We start from the raw sequence: 22,299 nt of genomic DNA, 5'->3' as shown, positions 1-22,299 counted from the left end.
TAGATACCCTCTTTCCCTCACATATTGCTAAGTGACTTGAGGATGAGGCATGCTATTCTAAATACAGATGTGAAAGTCAGTCTAGAAATATTAGAAATATTTCCCCTTTCACAAGTATTATTTTAAAGAGCTTGTCATGCAGGAGATGTGGAAGCTATCACCCAGAAAAGGAAAGCCTTTACTTAGAAAAAGAAAACCTGCTGACAGTGCCAAAGGAATGATGGTTTTGTGGCTGAATTAAATCTGACCCAAATTGGCCAGATACTCTTGAATCTTACTGCCAAAAATGTACTTTTGATACTAGATGATACTGAGGCCCCCCTGTTGTATCACTTATGATCAGTTCAGCCTGCAGCCCTGCACAGTTACTTCACAGCCCAGCTGTGCCAACTTTGGGTCCAACTGCCTATACCCCTTTTTCACTTAGCATGCAACAAACTGCTGACATGTGCAACCAGCAGCCCAAAAGAGGAAGGGAGAGAATGATTTTGCAAGGGGGGAGGAGATAATCAATAGCCACCTCCATCTGCTACCTCTGTAGTGGTCTGTCTAATCCCAGTGCTTGAAAGCAGTGCTGGATATCAACAGATGATAACCTTTTATATGAAGTAAGTTCTCATTGTTGGCCAGCAGTTACAGTGGCCTTGGCCCAGTGATAGGACTTCACCCAGCCAGCCAGTTCACATGAAGCACCAGTCTGTATTTAAAAACTACAATTCTATGCAGTATTGTAGGTATTGTTACTTATCAAAACAACACAAAAGAAGCAAACTGACATATACATTAAAAAACAAGTATTGGCTGGTGCCTGCTGTTTTGTATAGTGTTATCAATGTGGCTTTCATTGGGTTTGTCACCTCTTCTCCCCACCATTTAATTTTAAACTATTAAACTTTAAGTGCAACAGATCTGGATGGGAAGGGAGGGGCACCTCACATTTTCTGCAGATTCACAAGCTGTGTCTTTTGAGATCATGATCAAGTATTGCAGTCTGATGTAGACCTGTTAATGCCACAGTTGCAGAAGTTGGTTGACTACTGATACTAGAATAGTATGAACAAGTGAGCACTGTAAAATGGTAAGTAATTGGCTGTAAGGTCAGTTCGAACATTGCAAATGTGTTCTGCTAATATGTCATCAATAAAGATGCAGTCTGCATTCACTGCATATCCTTGCATTAAGGGGGTACCAGCAACAGGATGCCCATGAATTCATGCGTTATCTTTTGGACCATCTACATCTGGAACTCCAAGGTGGCTTCAATGGTGTTTCCCGCTCAGTCATCTTGCAAGAAAATTCTGGTCTCTCTGCAAGCAACAAATGTTGCATGTAAGACTGTTAATTTTGGTTTTTCCCCCTCCCCCAATAGTTTAAGTGACAGTGTGTCTGAATCAAAGTTTCGATTCACATATCACTGAGAAGCTAAGATTGAAGTATCTAAGTTGGTTCCTTGTTTGAATTTTCTTACTGTATCATTATTTTGTATATGTAAAAGAATGAAATTCCGAAGTATAACACTTTAGGTTAGGGGTAAGTAATCCCCAGCATGGGTGTCAGAGCGTGGCATGCAAAGGCGTTTTGTTTGGTGCACACGCCTCGGCGCAGATGGTGGGGAATGAGCCAGGGCTACACTGCCACAACAAGGATCGGGCTCCTTGTGGCTCCCCTGCTATCTACCGCTGGCGCACCAACACCTGCCAAGTCAAAGGGGGGGAGGGGTTGGCACTCTGCCCAAAACATTAACTATCTCTGCTGTGTAGGCCTTTTTACTTGCTTGTTGTTTTTAACTGTTTTTACTTTGCATCTTGGATCCATTTTTTTCTGATGAGTTGTTGAATTCCCTCAGCATGTAAAAGAAAAGAATTAATAGCAGATCAACCTGTGTGACATTTTGATCCACTGTCTTTAAAAACTAAACCCAGCCTCACTATTCTCTGCAGTTGTCTGTTTTGTATGATGTGTTCAGGGAGTCTGAACTCTCTTAATAATCAATGGCCTGAGTGAGTTGGAAATTTTGCAGGGTGGGAAGGAATTCTCACCTGCTGTATTTATAATTTAATTAAAAAGGGGCCACAGATTGCAGTGTATTCTTGTATTGATGTGAATGGATCAGGGAGTGAATAGTATGCTTATAATTTGATGTAATTGGATTTTTTCGATTAATAAGACTATTTATCACTTATGAGGCATGTTTGAAGCAGCTGTTGCTTTACTTCACCTTTGGTCATGCTTCTGGTTTCTTTCTGATTTTTCCAATCATTCTCTTTTTTTGGAATTGAGTTACATTAGGTGCCTTTCACATCTTTTCCTTTGGAAATGAATTGTTTTTTTTCCATGTACACTCTATTAAAATGAAATCCGCAGTGTGACAAAAACTTTTTTGCTTTAGGCAAGGATGTTGAATCAGTGCAACTTGGACTTGAGCTACTGTGCAGGCTTCTTACAGTAGGAGTAGCAGAGAGTTGTCTGTCCTGATTTATGTAGGGAAAAGAATGACATGTTAAATAGACCTGAGATGCAGACAATGTGTGAGCTTGAAAGTATGCTTTGTGTTCCATGAGAACTGTGTAAATTTTACTACTTGAAATCTACACTCTTCAGATTTGTTATAAAGCATCACTGGCTATTACATTTTCTTGATTTATGCAGTTCCACAGAGTAATTGTACAGCTTCACAGAGTGGAGAAGTTCTACAGGACATTTCAGGCATAGTTTAAAGTGGACCAAAATCTTGCAGTTCTCAGCTGGTCTCAATAAAACTAAATGGGCTTCAAAAGCTGCTTTGCCTGACCAAAAAAACAGAACCTTGTGGCAGTGCCCAAGTGTCAGAGTAGGTGTTGGGAACCTACACAATCTAAAATGGCAGAACCCAGTTATTAATGTGCTATTACCTCCAGCATAGTAGCTTTATTCAGGTACAGCCAGGAGAGAGCAGTTCACCTGAGGCTCCATATTGGATCAACACAGGTTGCCTGAGTTTTTTCTTATCCTGCATTTGCTTGTGATTTTCGTTTCACCATGTGTTAGCACTAAGTCACAGAAACATATCTCATTGTGCATGCAGTATTGCTGGTTTGGCCTTGTTTTATTAGGAGTCCAACTAAGATTTCTATGTTGTAGCTACTAAAACAAAGAGTACTATCATTTATTTATGCAAGTAAAGATGACTGATAATGATACAGAAACTCACTTACAAACATAAAAGACTTGCAAGGGAGCAAGTCCAAAAAAGAAATACACACTGCACAGACTTCAAAGACTTCAGTTTAGAGGTGTAATCTCCTCTTCAATTTTTTTTTTTTTAGTATAAATTCATGGGCTACTACAAGTACAGAATTGCCTGTGCCTGAAGTCACCCAGAGCTTTTTTTTTTTTTGGCTTTTTTTTTTTTTTTTAAAGACGGAGGACGTTAATCTAGGTCATCGGTGAGCATCTGTTAATTTCCAGTTACCTGCCTAGTATAGCTTCTAATTCTTTCCAGATTTCTAGTATACTTGTTATATTTCTGCTTAAATGATTGCTTCGTGACATGGGTAAAACCACATTTAAATGAGTTTTTTGTTTATATTACACACAAACCAAACTGCTCTGCCTATTGACTTGTAAGAGTGCAAGTGTGAAAATAAATAAAATAATTGTAAAAATGCAACCAAACCAGAAATTCTGATGATTTCCTTTTCTTTTCTGGTGGTTGGTTTAGAAATGGAGCTTCTACAGTTGTCACAGCTATATTCGGCGGCATTCTTCAAAATGAAGTAAACTGCTTAATATGTGGGACTGAATCTAGAAAGTTTGACCCATTCCTAGGTAATATTTCTTTTTTTTTTTTTCCTCTTTTTCTCTTTCTCTTTTACTTTCTCTCTTTCGTCTAACAAACTGCTATGCAATTTTATGGTAAAACTCTGAATCTTCATCAGCCTAGATGATAGGGTTTTGCATGGTAGTATTTTAACAAGCTCTGAGAGATTCATTTTGGTTCTTTATTTTCTAGACCTCTCACTAGATATTCCAAGTCAATTCAGAAATAAACGTACTAAGAACCAAGAAAATGGACCAACGTGCACACTAAGGGGTAAGATTTCCTGGAGGGCAAGATCCTGGACCAGTGAAGGTTCATGGGAGTTTAGCCACTGAGTTCAGTGCAAATCAGATATCAACCAAATTGGGTATAATCTGACTGTTGTGACTGTGTATCGTTCAGTTATTTTTCGGAAATGTTATAGTGAATTTGAGTAAGAACCTTACTAGCAGCTGGAGTCCAGACTTAGCTATTTCCAGAATGGCTGCAGCTTAAAGTCTTGACTTTAGGGTCCTAGGAAAGTAAATCTGAGGGAGACCTCGTGAGGTCTCTAGTCCAGCCCTTTCCCCAAACCAAGATTATCCCTGATTGAACCGTCCCAACCAAGTGTCTGTCCAACATGCTGTTTGAAAACAGGGTTGGAGATTCCACAACTTTTCTAGGTAACCTGTTGTAATGTTTGACCACCCTCATAGTCAGAAAATCGCTTATTTTCCATCTGACCTTCCTCTGCTGCATCTTGAGCACCTCACACCTAGTTCTATCCCCTACAGCCACAGAGAAGAGTCCATCTCTGTCTTCTCTGTACTAATTACTCTTTGGGTATTTGAAGAATTATCACATCCTCCCTTGGCCTTCTCTTCAGACTAATAACCCTAGCCTTTTCAGCCTTTTTTTAAGTCACGTGGTTAATGAAAGTCTTGAGGTTAATGAAAGGCCTCTAATAATTTTTGTAGTGCTGCACTGACTTATTCCAATCTGTCCACGTCTTTCTTGAAGTTTGGGGCCCAAAACTGGACACCATACTAACTGGTGTTGAATACAGCAGAAGAATCACTTCTCTTGATTTGCAAGCGATACTCCTGTTGATATAACTCAGGGGTTACAGCAAAAAGCCCAACAGTATACTAAGTCCTTCTCTGCAGGACTACAGCCTAGCCACTCATTCAACAGGCTTTATTTGTGCATTCAATTATTCCGTCCCAAGGGCAAGACTGCTTATGTCCTTTCACTAAAGCAGAGGTGCAGAGTTAACAGACTTCTCTTGTATACTTGGACATCTCTTACTTTCTTGGGTAAAGTGCATAAAGACAGTCTTGAGCACATGCAGCAAGACTTAATTAACAGATGACTTTAAAGGTATTGTCTTTTTTAAAAAATAGCTGAATTCACTAGCTCTGGGACCTGATTTTTTTCCATTTAACCACCTTAAATTTATAGGACCAGTACTACAAGCACAAGCTTTCCCCCATCAGGGCCTGCCTAGACACTGTGCTTCAGGAATTATTTATATGGGGAAGAGGTGTTTCATTCTCTATCTGTTCAATCCTCTAAGGAGATGAGCAACCAGGACATCTTGTGAGGGGGATACCTGCCCACGAAAAACTACAGAAGCCTCCAGTTTGTCTTTGTCTCACACACATGTGCACACATGTTAGTACTTAAGGTTCTGTGTTTGAGCAGCAGTCTTGGCAACATGCCTCTTACACAGTAGGGATAGCTTTTGTTTGTAATGTCTGTTAAATGGCTTCTAAAAACTAACAAAGTAATCCGGCAATATTGTAATCCTGTGACTTTGATTTGAGGATGAGAAGTAGTGATAGACTGACTCCCTTTTTCTCTGAGGGGGATAGGAAGTAAAGAATCCACATCCTTATGATTTGTAAATGTATGTTTAATAGCCATATGAAATTTTTCTTTTCTGTCCACTCCAGCACTTTGACAAAGTACTGCTTGTTAATGTAATCATCAAGAGAAACCAAAGTGCATCCAATTAAATATGAATTCCAGCCGTGAGAGACGAGGAATCTTGTTTGATGTGAGAGGGATTCCATTTATGTTTCTGCTATGCATTTCCTTTACTCTTGAATTGCTTTTAAATCTGTGCTCATGAGGTTAATGAAAGTAAAATTATGCAACAAACATTAAAACCGTCAAAGATGAAATTTCAAACTATTTAAATTTCCCTGTTATGTAAGCAATGCTGGATGCACCCAACAGATGATCCATAATGTTTTTGTTTTTTGCAGACATGCCACATTTTCTTAAGGTTGTAACATCCTGTGTTTATTAAAAGCTTTGTGTGTTAAGTGGGTTTTTAGTAGCTCTAAAGAACTGTAACAAGTGTTTGAATCTACTCTCTTTTTAGATTGTCTTCGCAGTTTTACAGACCTGGAAGAACTTGATGAGACGGAGCTCTATATGTGCCACAAATGTAAAAAGAAACAAAAGTCCACCAAAAAGTTCTGGATTCAGAAACTACCAAAGGTTAGTGCAAGTGTGTTTCCTGATAAGTCTTAGCAAACACTGATCTTTTAAGAACTAAGCTATCCTGGTCTCCAGCAGTAATAACTACTGCAAAAGTAATAAGCCACTACTAAGTCTGGCCTGTTCAAAGACTCATCATAAGGAACTCTGTCCTGTATGTGTTTTAATCCTACAGGTGCTATGCTTACACTTGAAACGATTTCACTGGACAGCATATCTGAGGAACAAGGTGGATACATACGTAGAATTTCCCCTTCGAGGTCTAGATATGAAATGTTACTTGTTAGAGGTATGGAGACTTGTTATATACCCAGGAAACCTGTTCTGTTTAATTTAATTTGGAGCAGTTGCCACTTCACTTTTAAAGAGTTGTTTTCTCTTGTTTGAACTGCAGCCAGAAAACAGCGGCCCAGAAAGCTGCCTGTATGATCTTGCAGCAGTTGTTGTGCATCATGGTTCCGGGTGAGTACAGTGAGTGAGGCTGTTCTTGCTAGGGCTTCAGTCAAACCAGTGGTAGAACTGCCATTGACTTCTTTGGGGTGAAGAACAAACTCTGAGTGGATGTTTACATCTTTCATAACAGAAGAAACCAAGAATAGTTTTTTTTATATTCCAGTAGGAATTCTGCCACTTAACATTGCTGGTAAATGTATCAGAAGACTGTTGCAAATCCCCACTTTTATCCCTCTTGCAAAAACTGGAGATCTAATACAGTGCCAGTAAGCCCAGGCCCATTCTTACCTTCCAACTGGAAGGAAGAGCCACTTATAAGTATTTAATTGAGCGAGCCCTGTGGGGTCATCAGTAACTGACGGTTCACTTTGCTACTTACCAAGCACATCCATGTTTCTTGGTGGTCCAGCCCACTGCTTAGAACCAAAATGTAGGAGCAGGAGGCAAACTGGAGGGCCAGGAGCTACTGTAACAAACTGGGACATGGGTGATCTAAAGGTTGAGACCAGGTAGCAAGCTGGAGGTCTGGGCCAATAGCAGGAACAGTGAGACCAGTTGAACATAGGGAGATGAACAGCCTGTTACCACCAAGTTGCCTTAAATGCCTGGACAGTTGTTCCCAGTACAGTCCCCCAGGGCTTGGGTTATCCCCCAGTCCTATGATTTATCTAAGCATAGCTGCAAACTAGCTCGTTCAGCTAATGCTTCCTTGACCTCAGCAAGGCAGACCTTGGCCCAAGCTGGCTAGCCCTAACATCCTGTTACATGCATATTTATGTTAAGGAAGTATGCTAATCTGGACTGAATTAGATTTAATTTGATACAATGACAGCTGTAGTCCTTGCCTGACATTTTCTTTCACAGGAGTGAAGCAGAAGCTTATTCCCAGTGGTGTGGACTTGGATAGTGTCCTACTTTGAAGAGATTGTTGCAACCCTTACTGGGTTATTTGAAGATCAGGAGTAGCAGTAGGATGGCTCCTTCCTTCCCCTAGGAGCATAGGAAGTACCAGGATTGAGTTGCAGTGGGAGGAGGTCTTAGAAGAAGAAACTCAGCCATGCTCTGGAATTTTTTCTGTCCCACCTTAGGCTGAGTTTAGGGTGACACAACTAAGAATGTATTTAACAGTGTTCACTCTGGCAGGCTGCCCTTGTCATTTTCTAAAGAATGATCTGAATTTGAAGTAATAGTTAAATGACTTAAAAGGAAGCCTTCATTAGCACCACCACAGTAGCTTCGTGGTTGCTGCTTCAAAGCAATCAGAAAATAGAATATAGCTGTAATGGACAGTGATGTAAGCTGAATGTGGTTGGAAACTATGATGCAGTATAAGAAGCAACCTTTAGTCAGGCAAGTAAGAGTTGGCCTTGTTTTATGGTGACAGGAGTAATTAATGAAAGTGGGCTTTTTCCTGACTGTTATATTTGCTGTGGCTTCAAGATGCTGTCTCTCTGTAAAACCAATTTCAGTTAGTTTCCCTTTCATAGGTTGTGATTTGTGCTTGTTGTGGATGTTTTTGATTACTCTTCCCCCGCATCTTTGAAACCTGTATCACTCAATCCAGGTTCTTCTAGAATAATTCAGAAGGAATTGTGAGCATAAAACTTGATACCAAAACTTAGTAAACCCCTGTTGTGTTTTGAAGGCTGGCTGTTCTGTTAAATGCTAGTGGGTCTAAGTCCTTTACATGCAGTGAATTTGCAGTGAAGTTCCATAGGAGTTTTGCTTGCAAAAGCTGCTGAGATTTCACAACGTGAACCTAACAAGAAGTTCCAAAAGGAGCTATTGGTCATTATTCTTACTGTCAATCTTTAACAGCTTGGAACACCGTTTTCCTCTTCTGTGTGTTGGGTTCCATCAGCATTGTGGGAATGGGGGAGCGTGTCCAAATCTGTCTGACCACAACTTGTATGAAACCTCATGGCAAATCATCTGTTTTGTCTCTTTGCTTTCAGTGTGGGCTCTGGACATTATACTGCATATGCAACTCATGAAGGTCGCTGGTTCCACTTCAATGACAGTACTGTAACTCTGACTGATGAAGAGACCGTGGTAAAGGCAAAGGCCTACATCCTCTTCTATGTGGAGCGGCAGGCCAAATCTGGATCAGATAAACTTTAATACCTCCTTCTCAGCCTCACTTATCAAGTCCACAGGACAAAACATTTCCAATTCTCCATAAATACTTGATCCAAGACTTTTAATTTCATTGTGCACTTTTCAACTTCCTCTTGTGGGTTTTAGTTTTGTTGTGTCAATGGTAGCATTTGACTTATTGAACTTGGACACAAACTAACTTTTTTAGTTATACCAGAAAACCTCAGCAGATATTTTGATTTGCTGCTTTAGTTGTGATAACTCAATTTTATATATAGTTTCATGAACTACTTTAGCTATTTGACTTTTTATATTAATGTTTTCAGTTCTCACTTTCTAAAGGCACATTTACATCAGAGACGCTTTCTATCCTCCTTAGAAGGAAGATAAATGTGTTTCTGATTACGAAGAGCAATAGAACTCCATGCTGCTCTCTCAGCTGTTATGTAGACAAGGTTGAATCTCTGTAAATCAAGGAATTGCTTGCACATACTATTTGCCCCAGTGTAAGAAACTTAAGTGACCTCTGAACAATCATTTTTTGCCTGCAGAAGAGGGGAGCTGTGGCATCATTAAATAGCCCAGGTAATTGCTGCTATCCGTGTATACAAGGCTGCTGTCTTTCAGGACTCAATGTGTATACTTAGTTGGGTGAGTTTTATCTGTACTGCCGATTTTAATTCAAATGTTTCTCGTCTGTACTTTTCCCCCTTTATAAAAAGACATTTAAATTATTATCCTAATCATATGTTTTTGTAATTGTGTGGGGATTTAATTTTCATTGCTTTAGAGACTTCTTAATTTTAACCTGTACCCCAAAGTTTGATACAAATACTTGTTTTGAAAGTAGCAGGCCCATTTTTCCTGATCAGGACTGAACACACCCTCATTCTTCCGGTTTGGTCTCAACAGAATCCCTATCCAGCTTGATAAAATCAGCAGGCTCTTTTTAGGACTGAATTACCAGAATGTTTGGAGATGGCTTGCAAAAGGCACGCTATACCTAGGTCAGACTCAGGTGGAAGATGGGAGGGGAGAAGAGCAGTGGTACCACACACCAAGTACAGTTGGGACTCAGGAGGTTATACCTGGCATGCAATTACTAACTCAGCAGTTGTTAGAGTCTTCTGATGAAGGGGGAGCCAGGATCCACTTTTGTATGCTGAAATGTAAACTGAACCCTGACATACTCATCCCCTTAATTAGTTCAACTTTCAATAGCACTGGGAGTGTGAGGAGTCCAGTTTGCATCACTCTCCCTTAGTGAGACTTGGGGAAGAGAGTCCTGGTGGATAGTAGAAGAGAAGCTTATTAGGGTCTGTATTCAGTGTATACTGAATAGTGATTTTTGTAGGTTCCCCTCCCCCACTCTGATTATCAATGCACACCACACTCTTGACTGATGAGGGTTAAGGCTTATTTCCTGCCAAGTCCAACCAACCAGAACCTCTTACTCATGGTGATTAAGTATAACCAGACTTGTTTGTAAACACTTCAACGTTGAGTAGAAATGTGCCCGCCCTTCCTGTAGCTCAGGGGTGGGCAAAATGCAGCCCAGGGACTGGATGCGGCCTGCCAGGACATTCTATCCGGCCTGCAGGGCCCCTAAAATTTTTAGAAAATTAATATTTATCTGCCCTGGGCTGCCTGTCATGCAGCCCTCAATGGCTTGCCAAAACTCAGTAAGTGGCCCTCTGCCCAAAATAATTGCCCACCCCTGCTGTAGCTGAATCTGAGGGAAACGTTAGGCAGCAGCAGGATTCTCTGAATGTGGATATATATGGCATCTATGTCTTGAATCAAGAGGGGGTTTTCAGCTGCCTGTGTATAAGACATGGCCCTTTTCTGATTGCTTTATGAATCCAGAACTGCCACATTCACTGTTTAGGGAAAAAAATTGGCATTGTATAAAGCAACAGAAGTGTTCAATATTGCTAAATTGTATATGAAGATGTAAACTGTATCCCTACTGAACCTAATGTGACTAGCATTTGATATGTTAAGTGACAGATATACAAAGATGTTGTTTTTGGTTTTGGGGTGTTTTTTTTAAGGTTGAACAATAAATAGAGCTGTTCATTGCTTCAAGTTGTAGACAGCTTGTCAACTACTGTTTTCAGACTTTTGCATCCAGAATTATGTTGTGTTCGGAAGAGGCAGCTCTTATCACTTAAACACAATAAAACAGTAATTGGCAGACTCCATCAGGACAAAAAAAAAGGTCCTTTAAAACAATTTTAACTGTCAATTTAAAAACATAATGTTGGGGTTGAGCATATGCTGCTTGGATTCAATTTGGAATTTGAGCCATGTCTATATGCTACTTGGATTGCTCTAGAAATTTAGGGTTTTTGCTTCATTTCAAACCTCGTAGTAACCAAACTGGTCAGAGAATTTAACTCTGCAAATTTAGTTTCCCACAGTTCAGTGATGTAAATGTGCCTTTTTGTTTTTATAGGAATTTAAATTTGTAATATTCATCAACATTATTCACTTATTTTAAAAGCAATTCTGTTTGCCATAGGACATCAATTTTCTTTTGTCCAGTTACTATTCATGCACATTTCCCCTGTAACATAAATGAATTGACATAACCAGCAGCATATTCTGTTCAGGACGTGGTCCTAAGAACACTCATGCCATATCTTGTTCTTGAAGCAGGCGCTGATACAGATTCAGCCATACATTTCTTTGGAACAAGCAGCTTCATAAATCCTTTCCTAATTTAATTCTCTCCCACTGCAAACACAGATGGACAGTATAAGCAGTTTGTTGTGGCAACACACGTATTTCTCTTCCTGGTGGAGAACTTTGCTTATACACTGTATTCTATTCAGTGTGTAGTGTCAAAAATAACTGAGCACTGAACCAGTAACATATACTGCACCTGGCCTACTATTAAATTTTTATCCTTACTTGTATAGCCTATATTTATCTACTGGCTTCTGGGAGGGGAGGGATATTTTATTTCATTTAAGCCAAGTTGGTTTCTTTTCTAATCACTGCTGATCTTCATGTATATAACTGGCAGGGATGTCCAGCTGGTGAGAGTGTTTTGCAAGCAACAATTGCTTTCTGCAGTTCAGTCTTGCATATTTTTTCCCCTCAAACTTGCTCAGTAGAAGGTTGTCCTTGTATTGTTCATTGTTCTGCCATGTATACAACTGGAAATTTAATCTGTGAAACAGAACTGCAGCATTCCCAATCCAACACTCCTACTTCAGTGCATTGGGTGGAGAGCTGCCCCAAGTGATGCTCTAAGGCAGTTTCAGTATGGGCTCCTTCTGCAAACTTGCTTAGAGGATGCTTTTCCCAAAGATCATTGATGTCAATGGTATAGGCTTGGATTTGGATCTATCCAAGGCAGCTGGGGCTAAGTGGACTTATCAAAGGCACAAGGCCATCTGTAAGGATTTTGTAAAGTGGATGGAAAATGTGATGCTTGTGTTCAAGTTTCCCCAAGGATGTTTCATTACTGATGTGTCTGTCTCACTGATGAGGTAATTGGCACCTTAAACTGATTTCAATGTGCTTTAGGATACCCTCAAGTACTGTAGTGCCATAGCTGTAATTGTTTACCATTAAAATCTAGAGTGCAAGTTTCATGGAGGATCATTGACTGTGCTAATTGTGTTTGGAGCATTAATGCGGTAATTTGAGTCAAGTGTGGTGGGGTATTCTTTTTTTTTTTTTTTAATGAAACATGTGCCATTAAAGTCTCTCCTCTCTCTAGAATATGCAACTTTTCCTATCCTTTTTCAAGCTTTCAGAATTTGTCCCCCATGACTCAAGGTGAAGCTGTTCCCTGCTCCCCTCCCAGCCCTACCTCCTCCTCCACTGCCTTTTGAAAAATCCACTAGCAAAAGCTTCTTTAAAATCAGATCTGCTTTCACTGCTTCCACTCCTTACTTAGTATCCTTCAGTCAGTTCCACTAATACTACATAGCAAATTACACCCACAGTTAATGTCCATGGGTAAAAGAGTTTGGGGTAGCCTCTACTGGGCAAGTTGGGATTCCAAAAGTCCCTTGAGTCTGAAGTTGGAACATTATAATGCTGGCAAGGATTCAGTCACATAACTAAGGGCAAATGGGCAGGGGGTTCTCTTCCTTTTATACAGCTCTCCTTTCAAGCAACAGCTGAAGCAGCTAGTTAATAGCTAATACATTAAGAACATACTCTTTTCTGCATAATTTTAGTGAAATGCTAAGGCACAACTTCCTGGCAAACGACTTTTGTGTGGTACCTATAAGCAGAAGTCAGTGTTGATGCATTAAGTATATTCTGTGCGTTTGAATAAGAATTGAAGTCACAGGAGCACAGGTTAAATAACTCAGCTGTGCCACTCCAAAAGTACTTCCACCATAATGGAGTGATCAGATTGCACTCATTAGTTTAGCATGTAAATGAACAGTCCGTGCATGCTTGAAAGGAAGCTCTGTACCCTGTAGCAGTTGTCCCTTTCTGGTATAAGTATTGGAATGGGTAACTTGGCAGCAGCTGAACTGGTGTGTGAATAAATTGGAACATTTGCTTTAAATTCCTTGCAAAGGTAAGGTATGCCTCAGACTTCAAGAAACTGTTTTAGGACAAAGTTGCCTTATGAGAGTACCTAGAACTTCAAAAAAAAGTGTCACTGAAAATGGCCATGACTCTTCACCTTCTACCTTGATCATTTTTCTAATGACTGACCAGCTCTCTGGCTAATGGGAGTTTCAAAACATTAAGTAGTTTCAGGTGCTAAATAGGCTCCACTGTCCCTTTGTCCATTCTCTGGTTTTTATAACTCCAGTCTCCCATTTAAAAAAATGCAGCCCTAGTTGCCTTGGGACAGATGCCACTCTCCCCTCCCACCCAAACCATAGAGAATGAAATGGTGCTTAAAAGCACAGTTGATAAATACCTTAAATCAACTGAGAACACTTAACTTTCAGGTTTGTGTCAAACTACTAGATACATCCTCGAAGTAGCTATGATCTTACAACAAAAGTTAAAGCATTGACTGAATTATCTCACCAAGCCAGTAATATCTCTGCTACTTCCTTGATTTATTTGTTTGAATATATGTACCCTGCACACAAGAAATGGCTTTAAAGAGAGGACACCAAACAAAAACAGCTAGAGCTTTGGAAGTCCCTGCTTCCCAGAACAATGAGGTAATTCAGTTCCTAGGGAGGTATTTAACTTGACCCATCAGTATTATCATCATTCCCAAATGAAAACAAAACCCAATTCAAACCTTTATAAAATGCAAGTTTAGATGCATTTCTTGGCACTTTAGATTTCTTTGAATCAGCTTTAAAAAAAATCCATTAGAGACTATAACAAATCTAGTGCAAATGCTAATGAGTTATGTTTACATCAAACGTGCATAGAAGATGCACATTTAGGCTTGTAGCTCTTGCACTGCATGAGACAACCGAGTTATTTTGTAAGAGCTAACAAACAGCTGGATGCTGCAGCCCCAGGCTTCCAGATACTTGCTCAGTATTGTCACTTTTGCTTCAGAAACTCAGCCCTGCATTCACTGTAACCTGTTTTTTTATATTACTCTGACTATGTCAAGTGTGGAAGGTTTCTCCACTGCAGGTCACCCATAGGAAACAACCCTACTAACTGCTTTTTTTTCCAATTAAAAACATTCTTTGGTCCTGCCTTCAGAGTCACTCGTGTGCACTTTATGATAGTGTTTGTTTATGCTAAAAATGGCTTTGACTGAAGACAAACTTGAATTAAATTGTCTCCAGGTCCCACAAAAGCCCTTCACAACACACAAAGTTGCTAGAACAGCACTATTAACAGATGCATTACGTGGGACACTGCTACCATTTTTGGCCATGGATGTGATCTTTTCAGTAGCCATCTATTTCTTTTGGCTGCTCTAACATTTCTTTAGTCAAGCTAAATGATACCCACCATCTTTCTCCAATTCCTTCTGCTAAGCCACCACAGACTTAAGGTTTCTGCTTAAATCACCACCACATTTAATTGTTGCAATGGCTTTCAGTTTGTTTTCTAATCTTGGCTGCACAAATATAACAAGACCATTTTAACATTTCTACTTTATTTAAATGGGAAAAAAGACTGACTAGACATCTTCAGGCAAAAAGTTGACATGTAGAAGTAAGTCTTTAGCTCAAAAGAATTTAATATGGCTAAGTGGGAAATGGTCATCCAGAAACTTGAGAGTTGCATGCAGAATATAGGAAACATCAGGCATGTTTCTGGAGTTCTGAAGTGATATATATGTAGATATATAGCCTAAAAACACTCCCCTTGAAACTTACCACAGGGTCCCTCTACACGTGCAAGTAAAGGCACAACAGGGACACCCTCTACATGTCACCAATGTTGCACAATGAGCTGGTTAACTGAACAATAACTGAAACCGGCTACACATGCAAAGTAAAAAGGCCCAACAAATTGAAAGTTAGCAGCTTGAATTTGCACATGTAGCAGGGTCTCCCCTGCAGCTGGGAGCTCTCCCAGCTGCAAGGGGTGCCCCATACCAGCCAGGGCTGGGAGCCAAGCAACTGAGAGGACTTAGCTCTGACAGCTGCTGACTCAGCATCCCAGCAATACCCCCCAGTCACCACACAGCTAGGTCTCAGAAATGTGCCTCCCCAAAGCTGGGATGTGGCTGGGTCCTGGCAGTGGGGACAGGAGTTGGAAAAGTGGGGTGGGGGCTCATAAGGGGGATCCCAGTTGCAGGAGCTTATTTCTTGCTGGTACAGGGGACCCCAGGATTGGGCTCCCCCTGCACAGGCAGTAAGGCACAATAGGATGCAATGATTCATCCTACAACCACGCTTCCTGCCATGCTCATGTGGCGTGGCGTGGCGTGGCGTGGCGTGGCGTGGCGTGGCGTGGCGTGGCGTGGCAGGAGGTGCAATTGTCTGGTGCATATATTAGATCCCATTATGCCTTTGCAGAGGGGCCCTGAGAGAGGTTTTAAGGCGAGTGTTTTTAGGCCACATATTCCACTGTAGCCTGCCACTGACATGCTTGCTTATGAGAAGTGCTGTTCGGATAGGCAAGGACAATTACTGACTGTTAAAGTTTTGGCAACTAGACTTGATGTACTTAGAACATTTAAATCAGTTATCAGTAGTTTAAGACTTCTTTTTTTCAGCGTCTCACTTAAGTCTGTTTTACAAGCCAGTGTTGCTGGATTTCCTGGGTAGCTTGACTGTTTTAATGAAGTTACCAATAATGCGCAGGACTTGAGCCTCAGATGTAGTAACACAAGCCCCTGGGCCTTTTTAACTGTTACTGAATATTCTAAGAAAATTAACAGCTGAGCATATTGAAGGCTTCACTGAATGCCAAAGCTCACAAACTAGAGAGGGGAGCAGAGCTTTGCCTTTGCAGCCTTGGCTACTGGGCAGTCACCACAAGCAGTACAAGGCCTGTGTTAAACATCAGGCTTGACTGAAAGGAAAATAATCCCTTTTATGGAAACACTAGATTGAGCCCATTTCTGCTTTTCTCTATGGCTATTCCATTCTCCAGGACAAGAAACAGAGTAACAGCCTGCTGCACATGGGTCGCTGATCCTTTCCCAGTTTTTAACTTCTGCACTAGTTGCCAGCCAAAAATAAACACCATTCCACAACCATATATGTGCAACAGCCTGGTGAGGACAGAGGCGGGTCAGGCCCCTGCAGTACTGCTTTTAGCCCACAGTGCCAGATACACTGTCCTCTTTTGCTGAGAGCACAGGTTTCTAAGTGCTATGCATATAACCCAGCTGAATAGAGAGTGCCTTTTGCATCTATTTTCATTCCTGGACAAAAGCAGTAGAAAAAGTTTAGGACAGACATGTCAAAGACTGCTTGAGGTGTTCCAGGATCCTTCCCTGTGGTCCCTGCTGAGTTTTCATTCTCCCGTGGAACTGAAGAAGGATAATTTTCTCTTGGGAGCAGCTTTAAAGTACCTGTCCATCTGCTGGCATTCAAGCAGAGTCAAAGTGTGTAACATTGAGGACTGGATGAAAAGCTCATTCCAGAAAGACATTTGTAGCAAGCATGAAAACACCGTCAATGAGTTTTTATTACAAGTCTGCAACAGGTATGTTCTACAGCTAGCGTGCAAGCTCGGGTTTACCAGATTGAACACTAATAGTTCCCCGTGCAGAGCTTTACATATGCAAATGGTGTTGACTCTGGAGCAAGGTTATGTTGTTACATGTGAAAACCCCCAGCTTTAAGTGCAAATGTAACATGTCTTTCTACTGATTTTGACTTGACTTTCTCCAGCCTGGCGCTTACTCATTGACCCAAGGTATTAGTCACTGCATGCTAAAAGACTTTAATGGTGCTATTCTGTGTAGGACAGATTCTTCGTAGGAAGCCTGAGGCCCTATGCAAAAGAGACTGTTCTTTATAAATAAATCTGGCAGCTGCAAGACACAGTGATAAATTCACTAAACAAATTCCAGTTCTCATGAATGACAAATATTTGATGGATCTAAGTTTTATATCATGCTACTCTGTGTCCTGCTGACTAAGCCTCAAATAATAACACCAGGTTATGCTAAGGTGCAACAGTTATAAAATATTTCTGAGCTGTGTGTGCAGTGCTTTTGGGCTCAAACAGATGAAGAGAAAATGCCGAGAAAAAAGCAGCCTTCAGTCCAAACTTACCCCTCTACTGGGTTTGTATTTTGGGACTGCTCAAATGCTGAACACCAGCGCAGCAGAGGCAGAGCCATTGCCAGTGCATTTTGATAGTAGCAGGGAATTGCTATGGGTAAGACTAGCATTCTAGACCCCTGGCACGTTTACACTGTGGACCCTGCAGTTCTCAGATAATAAAGGGCTGCAGAAGACAGTGTGACCATGGGGAATAATTAATTTATAGAAATGAGGGAGATTTTAACTCACATCAGTTGTGCATTTGTATTGTACATGAAACAAGGGAGAGCATAGTCGGGTGAGACATGGCCAGAGCTACAGGGAAGCCAAGAATCAAAAGACTGAAAAGTCATCCCCATGTTACTACTTTTTCTGGCAGAGGCAGGTCTGCATGTGGATAGATGAGGAGACCAGCACTGCTTTCAGACCCTCAGCATCCAACATTTGTGCTGCTGTTCAAGATGGCTGTCCTAGAACAAGCTCTTAAAGACCAATGCTCTGTTTGCTGTTAGCCAATTGATTGAGAGCAAATTGTAATTATTCTGAAGTTCTGCTGCTTCAGCACCCAGGGTATTTCCAGCAGCCTCCCCAAACCAGTCATAGAACAGTGCACCGCTTATTTTTTTTAAATACATAAATTACAGGCAAGCTATCTAAGGGGACAAACAGGTGATGTAGCACTCAGCTGTGCAGCACCTAGCACATGGGTACCTAATAACATTCACAACCCTGTGGCAACAGGTACCTTTGGTGTCCTCATGCAGTGCAAGCGAGTTAGACAGCTCTCAGAAGCCAGCATAAACTTAAGTGCCAGTGGCATTCACACCTCTCTCCTCCCACCTAATCCTGCTGGATTGAAGGTGACTTGATTTTGTGACTCTAACCAATGTTTGACAACTCTTAAGCCTGCTCATCTCAGTAAATTCACTCTGAAACCTAACCATTCCACCTCCCAGGCCTCGCACTCAAGGTAAAACCTATGCAATACATACAAACAGTGTACCTGGAAACAACAATTCACCTCTTTGCTGGACACTAAAAGCTATGGCCTAAATGCATATAATAGCACCCCATATGAAATTAATATTCTCTTCCCTTGTCAGTGGTCTTAGTCTCTTATGTAATTAGGTTGACCTAGTTCAGCTGCCTTTTACTTGGTTTATAGCTACTTGTGATGCCTTCTCTTTGCTCTGCAAATATACTGCCTTCTTCCCCTTCAAGTGACTATTTTCATGGAGTTAAACGAAAGTCATTGTTTTACCTACTGTTTAGCTTAGGCTGTGTCTTTCTTTTTCCAGATCTGAGGAAAGACATTTTGGGCCTCAAAACTTATCTAACATCTCTCCCACCTACAAAGCTGGTCCAACAGAAGATATTACCAAACCTTGTTTCTTGCAAACCTAGCAAGGACAGTTTGTAGTAGCACTGAATTATCCATCAGTTGGACACTCTTTTAGCTTCCCCAATTCACAAATCCCTAATTATTCTTCCATCCAGCTGACAACTTACAACAACTTCACCAGTGCAGTTATGCCAATACAAAAAACTTGGGGCACAGGCACATAGAAAATGGCAACAGCATAAATACATAGAATGAAGTTCAGGTCCGTGCTGCATTCCCTGGGCTGAGCGTTTCAATTCTATTGATCTCGACAAAGCAGTGAAGTGTCTGCATCCTTAACCTCTAAAGTTTTCTGGGCAGGAACAAATCAAATCCTTGTACGCAGCACTCTGAGTTTCCTCCAGAGCCCCTTTTCTGCTTTAGCCTCAGGAGCAGACAACAAAGCAGCATCTAAGGATCCGTCTTCCTGCTGATATGATCATGTTTTGTTGCCTCCTTGCAAAGATGAAGCAGGCAGGCATTATGGGGAATTCACTGCAGTAGCGGGTTGTGTTTGATCTGGAGCATGTTCACTAACTCAGCTGCTGCTCTATAGTAATGTGACCAGGGCCATTTTACACTGTCTGTGGTCATGACTTCTACAATTCCTTCAAAGCTTGAAGGGATGGCACTTCATTTGGAAAGACTGATGGAGCTAAGCTTAGGCTCTAGGAAAGTAATTCACCCATTGCTGGACAAAAATTTTGCACAACAAAGCCTAAAAGGACCCTTTGTTGGCTTTATCACTAAGCCAATTTAACTAAATAAATGAGAAAACAAAACCAGGGACTTCAAACTACTTAGCATAAGCTATCAAGAAAGTAACATCCCTTCAGGTAAAGGGATCTGGTACCTGGTAAAAGGCTCACCTGCAAAAATGTCACCTGTCCCAAACTGCAGCTGCTACCATATTCTAAGTTTGCATGCAAACTAGGCAAGTCACTTTCAGGCTGGCAGAGGAGACGTGGAAAAACAACACTGCTTTTTTGTTTAGCATTTGGCAGGAACACCCTCCTAGAATTCTGCAGTTGCACCTGGGCAAGGATTATACAATACTCACTAGGGAAGTTGACTCTACACATGTGTATTTATTAGACCTGGATTTCTATAATGCAGTGGCTTAAAAAGCAGAACTGCTTTGTATTATTTCCCTCCCTCTTGAGGTGGTTCTTCTGGGTTATAGAAAGTCTATATATACACACCATATAGCCAAGGTGTTTTGATTGAGACTAATTTCTACCTTTTCAGTGTACACATGTGAAGAAAAGGTTTCCTTACCAGACTTTCCTCCTGAAGAGATGAGAAAGCCTCCTCTCATTCAGATAGGGTCCAACTTACCTTCAGCCAGGGTTTGCATCTATTGCCTTTTCCACAACTTGATTTTGACAATCCCTTTTGCAAATGCTGTAGACTAATATTTTTCTATCTCATGTACATCAATGACCACATTTCTAGGTGCCCCAACCTGCTGTCCCTGACCTTGTCTGGATGTGGCCATGTCACAGACTATTACCTCACGCTGCTGCTCAAGTGCTGCCCAAATCTCAAGATACTGAAACTGGAAAACTGTGTGCGTATCACTGATCAGACTCTGGAAGCAGTGACCCACTACGGTGGCTCTTTACACACGCTCCATGTGGACTTTTGCCGGAATATCACCCACGCTGGTTTAGAGGAAGTCAGAAAGAAACATCCTTCAGTCATGCTGAAAGCAGAAAAGAGTGCCAGCATGATTCCAGACTGCAAACCAGAAGAAAAGCTGGTGCTGGAAAGGATGAGAAGAAAACTTGTACAACAGTAGCTGGGAAAATGGCAGAGATTCACCATGTGTATAGTGAGCAACATTTTCAGTTCCCACTCAATGTAAGTGCTGCAATTAAGCCCGTTTTAATTTAGCCTCTTTTAAAAGAGCATTTTGTAACAAACCCAACACATGGGCGTTTACTTGGACCACAAAGCTCTCACTGCATATTTTACACTGCTTCACAGGCCTAGAAAATGCCATCTGTTGGCACAAAAGTCAGTGAAGGCCTGAGCAGAGACAACTGCCATCAGGCTATGTGCTTCTTCACTTTTATGCTACTGATTTTCATCCCAAATTTTGCTTGGCTAACTTTTATGATGTATCCAAACTGCAGGGCCAAACAGAACTGAGGGGAAACAGTATTTCAAAAGAAATACCAGGTACGTGCCTCTCGGGTCAGAGAAGGAACAATCCAAAGCCAAACTCCAGCTACCACAAGAACTCAACAAGTGCTAAGGCAGATCCTGCTCCCTGACAAGTCACTCACTAGGGGACTACAGTGTCAATAATGACAAATCACACAAGTAGCAAATACTATGGAAGGTAGTAGAAACCAAGCTCAATTGCTTACATGATGTATGTTGACAACTTAAACTCTAGTCTACTCAATATAAATATTACTGTAAGACTGATATTAACCACATGCTTGTATCCTAGCTGAGAAGACAGTGGTTTACAGTTAGTAAATGGCATATGCTCTACAATTCTCTTGTGCAAATGTTCTACAGCAAAAGGACAATTTTATAACCTCCTGCTGTATAATTATATAAAATACTGTCAGTTTTCTGCTTTCTACTATCATATGCATACATAAAGCACGTTAGTATGTGGCGTTGCTACATGGATACTATATTCTAATTACAGATAGGCCTTAAATAACCAGTATGATTTTAATCTGGTGTCCAAAATTGGCCTTATATACAATGTTCTGCACTTTGGGCCAAATTCTTCAACTAGCACCTGATATTGTGCCAGACTTCAGGACTCGCATCTACCTCTCTATAGATAAGGTAATTTCCACACTATTCAGTTTATTCCAAGACAATATGGTACAGTGATTGCCATAAAAACCGTGAAACGTTTTTACCTAAGATAACATTATACCTCAGTATTTGTAATGAATATTATAAGCTATAAGGCCAGGAGAAGACCACAGTTATCACCAAGTCTGGTCTGTTTAATACAGACCAGAGGCCATCCCTGAATTCATTCCTGTTTGAACTAGAGTAGCTCTTTTACTAAAACATCCAATTTTGAGCTCTACACTTTATACTGAACAGCCAGAAATCTGATACACACTGGAGGTAACATATTCAAGGCAAAGGAAACTTCAGATGCATACAAAATAGCTAAGTCAATAAAACCCAGTCACCACTTTCCTGCTGCATCTGTATCTAAGTTTACCTTAAATCTTCTCTCCACACCCAATACAAGCCACTTAAGGATCACAAATTGGCTGGAGGGCCCCACCCAGAGTGGTGGTAGACTGGTTTTATTCGACCTGGAGGGATGTGGGCAGTGGGGTTCCCCAGGGATTGGTCCTCGGGCCCGCACTGTTCAACATCTTCATCAGTGACCTGGATGAGGGGGTAAAAAGCACCCTGTTCAAATTCGCAGATGATACTAAGATGTGAGGAGAAGT

General features: G+C 41.0%; 2 protein-coding genes across 3 annotated transcripts in view; both read left to right on the top strand.

Annotated features, from left to right (window-relative positions):
* USP3 (ubiquitin specific peptidase 3) overlaps positions 1–12,441 on the top strand; it is a 67,247-nt gene extending 54,806 nt beyond the window's left edge. For both annotated transcript variants that reach the window (XM_006261334.4, XM_014597362.3), the window contains exons 9-15: positions 1,183–1,329; positions 3,701–3,807; positions 3,992–4,072; positions 6,168–6,286; positions 6,462–6,575; positions 6,681–6,748; positions 8,695–12,441. In XM_006261334.4, the coding sequence (XP_006261396.1) occupies positions 1,183–1,329; positions 3,701–3,807; positions 3,992–4,072; positions 6,168–6,286; positions 6,462–6,575; positions 6,681–6,748; positions 8,695–8,860 (802 nt within the window). In that variant the 3' untranslated portion in view covers positions 8,861–12,441. The remainder of the gene's footprint in view (positions 1–1,182; positions 1,330–3,700; positions 3,808–3,991; positions 4,073–6,167; positions 6,287–6,461; positions 6,576–6,680; positions 6,749–8,694) is intronic.
* A 3,790-nt stretch (positions 12,442–16,231) lies between these two features.
* Positions 16,232–21,361, top strand: FBXL22 (F-box and leucine rich repeat protein 22). Its single transcript, XM_006261335.4, has 2 exons — positions 16,232–16,906; positions 20,309–21,361. Exons 1-2 carry the CDS (start codon positions 16,572–16,574, stop codon positions 20,652–20,654), a joined length of 681 nt encoding a protein of 226 aa, XP_006261397.2. The 5' UTR covers positions 16,232–16,571; the 3' UTR covers positions 20,655–21,361.
* The last annotated feature ends 938 nt before the right edge of the window (positions 21,362–22,299 follow it).

This window comes from Alligator mississippiensis, chromosome 11 (assembly GCF_030867095.1).
Source record: "Alligator mississippiensis isolate rAllMis1 chromosome 11, rAllMis1, whole genome shotgun sequence".
In the NCBI taxonomy this organism is placed as follows: Eukaryota; Metazoa; Chordata; order Crocodylia; family Alligatoridae; genus Alligator; species Alligator mississippiensis.
The sequence above is the reverse complement of the archived record's forward strand: the minus strand, read 5'-3'. Positions and strand labels throughout refer to the sequence as shown.

Bases quoted from the DNA above. Each gene is read 5' to 3' on its own strand.
- FBXL22 (XM_006261335.4), top strand. From the start codon at position 16,572: ATGCATATAACCCAGCTGAATAGAGAGTGCCTTTTGCATCTATTTTCA. The intron at 16,907-20,308 runs GTATGTTCTACA...CCACATTTCTAG, and splicing joins TTATTACAAGTCTGCAACAG to GTGCCCCAACCTGCTGTCCC.